This window comes from Hydractinia symbiolongicarpus, chromosome 10 (assembly GCF_029227915.1).
Source record: "Hydractinia symbiolongicarpus strain clone_291-10 chromosome 10, HSymV2.1, whole genome shotgun sequence".
Classification (NCBI taxonomy): domain Eukaryota; kingdom Metazoa; phylum Cnidaria; class Hydrozoa; order Anthoathecata; family Hydractiniidae; genus Hydractinia; species Hydractinia symbiolongicarpus.
Genome location: NC_079884.1, coordinates 8752368 through 8764175, shown reverse-complemented (window position 1 = coordinate 8764175; position 11808 = coordinate 8752368). Strand labels below are relative to the sequence as shown.

General features: G+C 29.9%; 3 protein-coding genes across 3 annotated transcripts; all 3 read right to left on the bottom strand.

Annotated features, from left to right (window-relative positions):
* Nucleotides 1–629: 629 nt before the first annotated feature.
* On the bottom strand, nucleotides 630–3083 carry LOC130613285 (uncharacterized). Its single transcript, XM_057434634.1, has 3 exons — nucleotides 2924–3083; nucleotides 2386–2475; nucleotides 630–1189 (listed from the first exon to the last, which is right to left on the bottom strand). The coding sequence occupies exons 2-3, from the start codon at nucleotides 2468–2470 to the stop codon at nucleotides 996–998; spliced, it is 279 nt and encodes a 92-aa protein (XP_057290617.1). The 5' UTR covers nucleotides 2471–2475; nucleotides 2924–3083; the 3' UTR covers nucleotides 630–995.
* Nucleotides 3084–3979: 896 nt separating this feature from the next.
* On the bottom strand, nucleotides 3980–4402 carry LOC130612840 (uncharacterized). Its single transcript, XM_057434185.1, has one exon. It carries the CDS (start codon nucleotides 4400–4402, stop codon nucleotides 3980–3982), a length of 423 nt encoding a protein of 140 aa, XP_057290168.1.
* Nucleotides 4403–5582: 1180 nt separating this feature from the next.
* Nucleotides 5583–10932, bottom strand: LOC130613283 (uncharacterized). Its single transcript, XM_057434632.1, has one exon. It carries the CDS (start codon nucleotides 8767–8769, stop codon nucleotides 8260–8262), a length of 510 nt encoding a protein of 169 aa, XP_057290615.1. The 5' UTR covers nucleotides 8770–10932; the 3' UTR covers nucleotides 5583–8259.
* Between the last annotated feature and the right edge of the window lie 876 nt (nucleotides 10933–11808).

The window sequence follows — 11808 nt, the reverse complement described above, 5'->3', positions numbered from 1 at the left end:
AGCCCTACCAAAGAACCACGCAGAAACGTTGACATAGTTTAATTTCTAAGTTTTCAAGGTCCAGCACACTAATGCGATATGAAAGCCATTGCAAAACGATATCTATCCGCAACGTGAAACATGGTAGGACTCCTCCATGCCGGTGGCCGAGCACCAATGGCATACAGCAAGATGGCGGAAATATTTAATGCGCCTATGCATTTTTATATACAGCTTTATATAATGGAGATTTGCCAGCAAGTATTAATCTACAACATATGACATCAATCGACATACGTGGAAGGATACAAAAACATTGGAAGTTGACATGACGTAAAATAAAATTTATCCTAAATTAATATAAGGATTATCTGGATATCATTTGAAAATTCTATATATCCTTCAAAGAATACTCATGTTCAATGTTCGAAAACTTCGTACACATATACCTTATTACACAAAATTAACGAATGATAATATTAACGCTAAAATATTAACGCGAGAAAAAATTAACATGGTCGAAACCTCATTTTGCTTTAAAACTGACAAAATTAATGCAGTTTCCTGAATTTTTACCTATCGAAGCAGAAAATTAAAGCGGTTTCCTGAATTTTTACCTATCGAAGAAGAAAATTAAAGCGGTTAGGGAATTTTTGTTGATTTATATTTTCTCTTTAAAAACACTTTTCTGTAAATATTACAATTAAAAGTTAAATTTTTTAAATTCGTTAATTTTGTAGTTGATCTTACTAATGAAAACGAAATCTTATAAAACGTCCATTTTTCTTGTATCATTTCAGAAGGACGTTAATAAAATCGCATGCCTTCTCACAGTTCGTCGCGAATATGATGCTTATTATCATGCTAGGGTTTTTCAATATTCTATTTTGATTAGAGGAATATTATGGAAGAAAAAAGAAATTTGACTTATTGGGAATAAAATTAATATCTTCTAAAACAAATAAATTAGTGCGTATGAAATAATTCGTATTAAATATTATCTATATGTGGATTATTTATTTCTTTTCTTTGTTCGTCTTCGCTTCTTCTGTTTTCTGCGTTTTACCGTGTTCTTCCCGAGCTTGTTGGTTTTGTTCCCGTGATTCTTTTAAAAACTCTGCAACTTTTCCTTGCAGAGAGTTACTCCAGTTTTCGATTTTGTCTAGAGCTGAGTCTAATTTGTCAAGTTCTTTGTCCAACTGAGCGATATCTACAGACAAGAAAACAATAGCAATCAGAATAAACAACTTCCTTCCCAGACCATTTATTTTTTGATGCTTGATACAGATAGCAATTTAATTTTTTATAAAAATCTGATACTCCCCTCTCTACAATTTAACCTGATTGAATTATTTTTTTAAACTTCATTCTTCTTTATTTTTTCATAATACTTTTCTGTTTGACTTTTTTTTACTTCGTACTTTTCTATGACGGCCAACATTTTTCTTTTATTTGACTCAAGGCAAATTGTGGTTGAAAGAAATCGAAAAACATCCCTAGTTTAAGCTTTAGTTAAAAAGGGAACATCTTTCATAACTTCCTCAATTTTCAAAAAGAAGAAGAATTTTGTCAAAAACTTTGAAACATTTCAAATTTGCTATTCCGGGAACAGGAATAACAGATTTTAGGAGAAAATACTAAAAAAATATGAAAACCATTCCATTTTCGAGATTTTTCACAAAATTTTACGAGGAAATAAAAAATCACTATTAATCAAGTCTTTCCTAAATATAAATTAGTTCTCATTTTCAAAACGTGATAATCAAAAGTCACTACTTAGAAATAAAATAGATATATAATAATATACAATTTCAGGAGAATTTAGGAATCAGTTTGTAGCTATTTTAGGGGACTTTAAGAGAAGTGGACACCTGAATAAAAAATTGATCCTCCGCAAGAGCACTAGGTACTTTATCCGTTTGCAAGTTGTGAAATGTCTTCATATCTTTAAAACAACATACTACTTTTTAGGGATGAGGTCACAAAAAAAAACATTCTCGAATATAAATATATTCCATTCCACCACTTAACGAAGAAATATATAAAGTATGATGACGTCTTTACCAATTTTAAATTTAAGAAAAGACAAATGGAAACGATCATTTACTATCATTTCATTTAAGAGAAGACAAGCTGAAGACAATACGATAGCTATACTGTTTTTGTCATGAATCTGATATATATTACTAGTATCAGTTATTAATTATAGTATTTGCGCAAAAATAAAATCTGAAAATTAGTATACAATTGTAACGGGCAGGACATCTTTATTTCCCCAAAAACAATTTTAAAAATATGGTCTTGCACAAAAATTAATACGCCAAAAAACAAAGAATACGCCCCCTCTCTGCGCCACAACTTCCCCCTCAATTCCTTATGACACTGGTTTACTTGTGGTTTTATTACCTTCTATACCGTCTTCACCCTCTATTGGTATGTCGTCGACACTGTCAGCAATACCACTCTCTGCATGGCCATTTGTTTTCGACATGTCAACTAAAAAAATTAAAGAGCGGTTAAATCTAAACATTTTTTCACCTTCAGATTTGTAGCCGAGGGTACGATGTGTGCAGGGTAGCAGTAATTTTAGTGATCTGAGGCGATTTAGGAGATTAAGGGGTCAAATTTTAGGGGAAAATACTAAAAAAACGCATAAAACAAATTTATTTTAAAAAAATTTTAGGAAATTAAAATTTTTCAATAATAAATCTGATCGTTTTTAAGAATGTGTAATAAAATATAAATATTTTAAAAGAAAAAACAATTGTGCAATTCCATAAACAAATTTTAATTTTTTATAATTTTTTAGGTCATTTAAATATTACTTTTCCAGCATTTTAATATAATATATGCAAAATTAGTGTGATAAAAATATAAATAAATAAACTTAAATGTTACAAAAAGAACACCAAGGCAAAACTTTGACATGTAAACAGAGCCTTACCTGCAGTTAACTGTTTGCTAGATACTTCTTGAATATGTTTATCATATCCTTAAAAATACCGCAAATTACTTTTTTACAAAGGAGAAAATGAAACAGAGTTTATACTTCAGGCACAACAATCCTCATGCTACATAAATAAACAAGCAACACTCTTTGTCATGTTAAAACTTCAAATTACCTAACTGTGTGCAAGTAACTTAATTTCACCTGAGAAAAGTTGTAAAATCGAAGAAAAACGAAATTTAATTCTGAAACACCAGATAATAATAACTATAAAAAATATAGTATTTGTACAATACCTTAAACCTACTCAATTTTAAAAGCAAAAATTCGTACCAGCATAGTGAGGTGCATTTCATACAAGAATAAACAAAAACTTAGAATTATTGAAGAATTATATAATAATATTCCCAACGAGAACAATCCTGGGTAACAACACAAAATACTCTTTTGAAATAATAGACTTTATTACAATCATATAAAATTATGTGGCGGTAAACACCCCTGATTACTTCTGCTACTGTAAATGATGGTGCATAAGATGCATGCAATTCAAAATTTACAGCTCTCGTGGACCAAAATAGAACTAGCAGCCAGTGTTTTTCTTTTACAATTCATACATAATGCGTTTTCAGGATTGTAAATCTAAACTTTAATATTAAATATCAATAATTCGGCATAAAGCTGATTTATAATAATAATTGAAACACTGCAATAATTTACAGAATAGTGTATTTTAATTTGATATTTCCCAAATCTTCTTCCTATTGGGAAACCCCCGCACTTTACCCGACAATAGCAGATGACTCAACACAACTTAAAATTTAGCCTGACATGTACATGCGACCTGTGGGTCTGCATATTAAAATATACTAAGAATATTCCAAACTCAAATTCACTGGTTACTAAGAATATTTAGATTGAACTACAAAGCATATAAGAAACTGTATATAGTATAAAAATTTCGTTCAAAATTTAAAATATTTTCATTCTCTGCATTTGCAACTGAGACCAGCTCATAAATCATCAACAGACAGATACACAACATAAAGAGCATCATGTATACAACAATGGTGCAATTTCTTCATGAATATTTTTACTGATCAAAACGTTACAAAGTGGACAAGTATTTTTTCGAAGTATCCATTTTTTAATACACTCTCTATGGTAACCATGACCACAGGGGCAAAGCATTAACTCCTCACCGTCTTCATAATCTTCTAAACAAACAGTACACGAAACATTTTTACTAGTCATTAACCTCCTACAACAAAGACATATCACTTTCTCAGTGTTGAATTGTATAGTTTTGCATCGGTGGAATATGATAACGGAATCTATCATCTGTGTTGTTGGTTTACGACAACAACAGCAAAAACGAAGGCATCGTATCCACATCAATTGACGATAAGAGATAATGAAATACACCACAATAACAGCTATGATAACCGCAAGTGGCCACGCAGATGTGTTGAACATTGTTTGATGCTGTTGTTGTCTCTTTTTTTATTTAATTTATTTCCGATCTTATATATGTGTACATTTGCACGTCTTTAAGTTTCAAACATCAATACCTTTTTACAGTCTTGTTGAGCAGCCTACCCACAATATCTTTTCTCAGGTGTGTATATTATTTCTTTAAGTTATCATTTCTCTTTAGGCTGATTTATATTGTGTGTCTACTTGTAACCTTTTGTAATTATAGGAATCAGTAGTGGTTTTTACCTTCTTTTGTAAAGGGAACGCATATATAACACCTCTTACATACAGGCAGATTGAACAACATAATTCCAATGTTTGGTTTAAATAACATGGATTACAAGTACATAAACAAAACATGAGCCACCTGAGAAGCTAAATGTTTGTTTCATGACTTATATAAACAACACAAATATGTGATTTTTTACCCACATTGTTTTCATGAGGTTTTACACTCTCAGTTTGTACAAGTTTTACCTCGATAACAGAGATAGTTAATTTGACAGCCAACCTGTATAAAAAACAGTTTATAACACAATACAAGTATAAGAGAGATGTCAGATTGTTTTTGTAAACTTTAAACATCTAGATTTGCCACCTTTAACTTATGCCAGCCATAATCATAAGAGTGTATAAAAATCCTAATGTATAGCAACAAAAATAAATCAACTTATGGCTTAAGTTAAAATGTTGGTTAAAAACATATTCTTTTGCAAGTAAGAAATATTGTGGCAAAAGGAGGAAATGCTTTCTTCCGGTGATGAAAAAAACAGTCGTTCATCAAAATGACAAATCGTTTTTATATATTGGTCTCACAAGTTAAAGACGAAATAAAGGAAGAGCCCAAACAAAAATTCCTAATCAGTCTAAAATAATCAGTACATCAAAACTTTATTACGACTATGTAAAATTTCCTGATAAAATTTACTAATTTACAAAATCAAAATACGAAGTAAAGACAAAATATATAATTTACAAATTCTTTCCATATGCACATTAATATACAACTAATTTAGGACAAGAACACACAAAAACTCTTGTCAAGACAATATAATAACAATAGAACAAAAAAGAGCACACAAAAATATTATAAATTATGTATACAATAAAGGTGCCCGTTCATTCTGCCATCTTTTACTAATATGATCTTTACATAAAGGGCATGTATTTTTTCTGCGTATCCATTCCTTAATACAATTTCTATGGTAACCATGACCACAAGGGCACAACATTACATCCTCTCCACTAACGAAATCTAATAAACATACTGTACACGAAGGATTCTTGCAGGCAAGTGTCCTCTTAAAACAGAAGCATTTCACCTTCTTTGTATTGTATTGTATAACTTCACAGCCATCAAACATAATGGCTGATTCATTGCGCTGCATAGTTTGAGATATACAACAAGTACAACTGAAGATTAAATCATGATAAGACACGATTAAAATTAACACGATTAAACATAGAACACCAATTATTACCCAAACATATAGGTTTGATGCCGCATCTATCATCACTTTCTACATGATTACTCTCTGAATGAAATTAAAAATCAATCACTCATTTGCTAACATGGTTCAATAAGTTTCTTAGTGACAAATATTAGTCACGTCCTCTTTTTCTGGTCCTACATCTACAACTACTACTTTTAAATAAAGTCTGGCAAAATAGGCAAATTTTGTCAAAATAGGCAAATTTTGTCAAAATAGACAAATTTTGCCAAAATAGACAAATTTTGTCAAAATAGGCGAATTGACACTAAATTAAAACAATCAAACATTCACAAAAATAAATGCACATCAAATTTGAAATAATTGGTCTTCAGAGAGTTAAAATTACACTAAAGTAAGAAAATTTGCATTTTTCAGCTACTTTCTTAGTAAATAAAATTTTATCCAATGAAAGTACATATACCTAATGTTTTCAATAGATGAAAGTTTTTGTTCAAATCTTAATTAGCTGATAAGCAAAACTAATTTCTCTGTTAAAACCTACCTACGTTAAATCTTAAGGGTTTATAGTGAACACTTACATAAAAAAACTTAATTTGTTTGATTTTTGAAAATTTCTATCAATTTGTAAAACTAAATTCTCTCACAAATGCACAAAATTTTGCAAATGAAACCCTTCAAAAAATTTCTGTCATTAATTTATTTTATAGCTGCAGTAAGTTCAAATCTTTAATTTAGGTGTATATAAATATATTGAAATATATACTCTATTCTGTTACCACAAAGTAGAATATTTCAGCAATAAACTTTTATAGTAACATAAAATCTATGTAAACTATCTTTGGCTTATAATTTTTGTAAATGTCACAAGCAAACACATATTTATTAAAACAAAATAAACATTTTGTTTCATAACATCCACTTGTCCTCTGAAAAAAAACAATAAAAAAACTAAATCCTTTTTGTGTATGTATATACAAGTTGTAAAAGTGGTACTGAAATAAAATATATTATACAATGTTAAAAGACTGAGTCTTTCACCTCGACTTTTTTCTATTAGTTGTTACAACAAAAGATAAAAAAGTGATACATGTTTTTACACTATTTGTTCATTTGATTTGTGGTACTGTGTTTTTTGACTGTTATTATACAAAATAAATTCCTTGCAAAAAACGTTTCTTCCTTATAGATAAATCCTTGGGTTTTGTTTCCTCAAGATTATATGAAAATATAAGAGTCTATGGTTGCAAAAATTGTAAAATTATTTTTCAGACAAATATTTCAGTCAACACAAACCTAGGAAAAAACATAAACATAGCACATATTATTATAATTCTTAATATGATTATTATTTATTACAGTTATTTATAATGTCTATTTAACATATGTAAATACTGTTGTCAATAGAGTTTTTATCCATGTTATACATATGAAAAAATCAGATTCAACATTAAATTAAAACGGTAATTATATATTATTATTTTTAGTGTTTTTATTTTGTGCAAAAGTTTTAACTCTGCTTACTACAAAAAATACAAATATACAAACATCGCACTATTTCAAAACAAATTTAGGGTATAGGTATCCTGTCATAATTATAAAGACCTAACTCTAATCATTAAAAAACAAAATAAAAGAACAAATGCTGATCGTTAAAATTGTTCCAAATTTCTGCTAAGAAACCACAGGGAAATTTTTGTAACAATTTTAAGCATTTATTTAACAAGTCACGAACCAAGCCAAAAATCAAGTTGTGCATAAAAATATGTTTCTTTACCAGAAAAAAGCATAATTTAAAAGTTATGATACAACAAAAGACAAATGATATCTTTTTACTCATATAACAAATCACAAACATACCAGAATGTCAAAAAATATTTATTTTCGTGTTCACACACAGGAAAAGCAAGTTTAGTAATTTTTCGATGTATTTGATTAATTTTAAGAGTTTGAAATTCAAACTTTTAAGTTCATAAAAAACCATGATGACAAAAATTGCTGACACAACATTATGAAAATTAAAAGGAAAAAGCAGCATATTGACAATATTTAAATGTTATCATAAATAAGAAAGGTTACACATGTAATGTATCTTGTTTTTAATCTACAGCAAAGTTAAGATGAAAAAAGTTTTAGGGTACGCAAATATTTACAAATTTTTTTCCAACAGTCTTTTTTAAGGATTTTTATTCTTACTAACGTCACAAAACAACTTAAAAAAAGCCAGACCATGAAAAATATGAAACCTGCAAAATGTGGAAAAATGGATCTTTCATCAAAAACACTATGCTTAACAAAACTCTGTTATTTTTATACTGAGTATTATAATGTATAAAAATATTTTGGTGTATGTATGTACAGTATAAACAAACTTTGGAGCAAAAAATATTAAAACGCTCCAGTAGGTCAACCATACAATAACGGTGTCCTTTCGTTTACTGCAATTCTTCTATTCACGTTCATCTTACACAGTGGACAGACATTTTTTACTCTCAACCAACCTTTTATACATTTTTTGTGATAGCAGTGACCGCATGGACACATGATGAGATTTTCACCAGGTATATAGTCATCCAAACAAATTGTGCACACAGAGTTTTGGCATGTTCTTTTTTTGCGAATGCAACACCAAACTGTTTTTTCCAAATTATACTGCACTATTTTACAATCTCGAAACACAGTACCTGCTTCCATCTGTCTCAAAGGTACATTTCGACATCCACAACACACCAAACTTTCCTGGAATGCAGTATCTCGCTCTAAGCAACCACAAAAAACTTCAACTCTTTCAAAACATCCACAAAAACAATTGTATGAATGACAGAAAGCAATAAAACAAACCAAAACTGAAATCACAGTGAATGCAATCAGAACGTAGAAAAAGATATTCCAAATTTCTTCTACTGTTTCTTCCATGCTATTAAAACTGTTTTCACATGTATATAAGTATCTAGTACACAAAACATGTATACAAGGTTTTTATGATATTTATTGGTAACATCCACCAACAATTAACAATTTCTCTAAACAGAAATTACCCATACTCCTCGAAGCTTACCTCGCACTTCAAAACAACATATAATTTCCAAACATTTAACATATGTGTTATATGTTAGAAGTTAAAATTCTAGCTTTTACAATAATATATGCAAAATAATGCTCTTTTTTGTTATATACCAATATGTTATGAATATTTTAAGAGCAAGATATATAATCTTCTAAAGTCCTACAAGATAATTTTCTGCTTAAGTTTTCCATATTTACTATGTATTTGCAACAATAAACCTTAACATAGTAAACTTTCTTTTGTTGTTAGTATAGTATTTACTATTGACAATGAACAAAGAGTACAAAAACATTGTTGGCTCGACGCCCCAGATGATTAGCCGTAATAAACCTGCAGTCCATATTTCAAAATCCAGGATAACTGTTCCGGAACCAGAGCAACTTCAAGTAACATTCTGTCTAAGCATCATAACTGTTTTACAGCACACTCTACATTATTCTGCATACATATTTTTTTCACATTGTTTACATATTGTTAAATTATTTCCTTAAATTAATACAACTACAATGAAGACTCTCTATAAGTGACTGACTAAAAGCAAACCAATTATTCTGTAAACTAAAAATATTCACCATTATTATTTTTATTTTTATTGTTATTCGTACTTTTTCCACTGTATTAAAGTATTTTTTGTGCCTGTATTCTATTATACATTTGGCCAAAAAAAAGTTGCATAATTTTAACAGGACAACAATTTCAATAGGAGATTTCTGAAACACAAGAGAATCTCTGTCTATGATGATGACTTTTAAAATACACTTTTTTTGGTTTAACTTTTTTTGTCAGTAAGACTGTTAAATAATACTGAGAGATAAGTTGGCACATAAATAGCATATCAGATTGGTGACGATAACACAAAAAGAAACGTAATTTTGGCTATAGCATAAAAAGCACTAGAATGAAAAAAGAGATATGTGCATATTTTACATGGCTAGCCTCGCAAATATCAACGGATATATATATCCTGAGTGTTATTTCCAGGAGGATCCATGGGGAGTCCTAGAGTATTTAATGCTCATTCTGAGCTAAAGCAGATCCAATTAGGGATCCAATGCTCTGCCAATTTACCTTACATGATTTGGATTAACCCAGGGCTATGGTAACATTCACTTGTCCATATTGAATCATTGCCAAGGAGAATGGAACCTGGCAGCGATGTGTCCAGGATTTTTTTAGGATACCAGACTGCCGGAACAAAACACCAGGGGTCTGGGGTGGCTGTGACGGCCCCAGTGGGTCCATGGGTTTCTTCTTCACGCACATGACCAAGGCTAAACTTGATTTATCTAATGAAATAAACATGGTTGCAACACTACTAAGAATTTGATCGTTTTTTGTCTTGCTTTTTGGATTTGATTTAACGACAGTGTTAAGTAGAAAATGAAGACTGGTTTGCTATTTGCCTATAAAATAATACCATAGTATCACAACGGGTGCAATAAAACATCATTTTGAGAGAAATTTCATCTTAAAAATTCATCTTTTTGGCGTCTGAGTTTGGGAGCCCATACCGCTTTACCGGTATCCAATTCCCACTGGATATGTCAAAAAATTATTAAAAAAAACAAACTGCTGCTGTAAATAAAAGATTAAGACCTATTATAATTATATGTTGAAGACAGAAAAAATAGGGAATGTTTCAAAGAAAAAGAAAATGTAGAAAAGAAAACTTTTTCAAGAGAGACGTTCGAAAGGGTTGTATGCAATTTTGATAAAAGATCTCATGTTCTTCGATCATAAATACTTTTTCAAAGCCTTTAGAATGTCACAAACTCATGTTGGAAAATTACTATCCTAGGTTGCTTCTTTTATTGTAAAATCGTCTCGTTTTCGTGACGTTACAGATCCCAGTAAATGCTTATGCATCCACTATGGTATCAAGTGGAGATGCTTGATTATCAATTGTATGTACCTTTCGAGTAAGTCCGCCAACTGTCAGTAGAATTATCCAGGAAACTTGGAACAAGATAATGTGTTGTGGATATGTTGATGTGCCAGATATAGAATATAATTCTAATTTTGTCAAAGTGCACTCGCTATAGCTGAAAATCTAGACAAATGGAAACGAGCCCCTATAATCACTAAGTTACGCACAATTAAGCAAAATAAAACCTGGATATAAAAACCTAAACAGAACAACATGAATACAGTTGGCTAACTAGCTGAACATGCTCTGCCCCTCATAATCTATGTTTGTAGTCAAAATAGCCTCTTTTTTATTATTTTTCCTAAATAGTATGTATTACTTTGGTGAAAGTTATTGTAGCTAGCCTATTTTCAAACATATAAAATAATGATAACAAAGGAGAGTGTTACAACAATAATAATCTGTCTTGTTTTTCACTTTTATTATAAATATTTTAGCAAAAGTAGCTAATTTTTGTTATAAATCATATAAATATCCAGACATTTGTTTTGTTTAACCACGTGACTAATTTACTACAAAAAAATATAATTGACCTGATTTTCAAAAATAATGAATAATGAGTGCATTGCACATTTTAGTTTCATCTTAAAAAATATCATAAAAAAAATCAACTGTAAGTGGTCCAAATTTTTCATCTTTTGAATAACACATATATTTCAAATACATTGAATTTTAACATCACTCTAATTCATCTTTGTTGGTATTGAGCACTTTCTCAACAGAAATAAATTTTGAAAACTAACACATTACATTATCACTAAGTCTCACAGATCAGTTGTGGACACTCACAGATTCTCTTATTAGAATAAATTTCACGGCTAGATAATTTAATAAGCTTGACATCTCACAGGTTTTTTTGCGATTGACAAACACAGAATTCTTGAAACAGGGATCGTAGCTGTGTCACTCTTCCAAATGGCACCTTATTATACTCATAAAAGTTTTTTTGCAATCATTTTTG

Coding starts and splice junctions, on each gene's coding strand:
- LOC130613285 (XM_057434634.1), bottom strand. CDS start 2,470: ATGTCGAAAACAAATGGCCATGCAGAGAGTGGTATTGCTGACAGTGTC. Junction 1,190..2,385: donor GGGTGAAGACGGTATAGAAG/GTAATAAAACCA, acceptor TCTTGTCTGTAG/ATATCGCTCAGTTGGACAAA.
- LOC130613283 (XM_057434632.1), bottom strand. CDS start 8,769: ATGGAAGAAACAGTAGAAGAAATTTGGAATATCTTTTTCTACGTTCTG.
- LOC130612840 (XM_057434185.1), bottom strand. CDS start 4,402: ATGTTCAACACATCTGCGTGGCCACTTGCGGTTATCATAGCTGTTATT.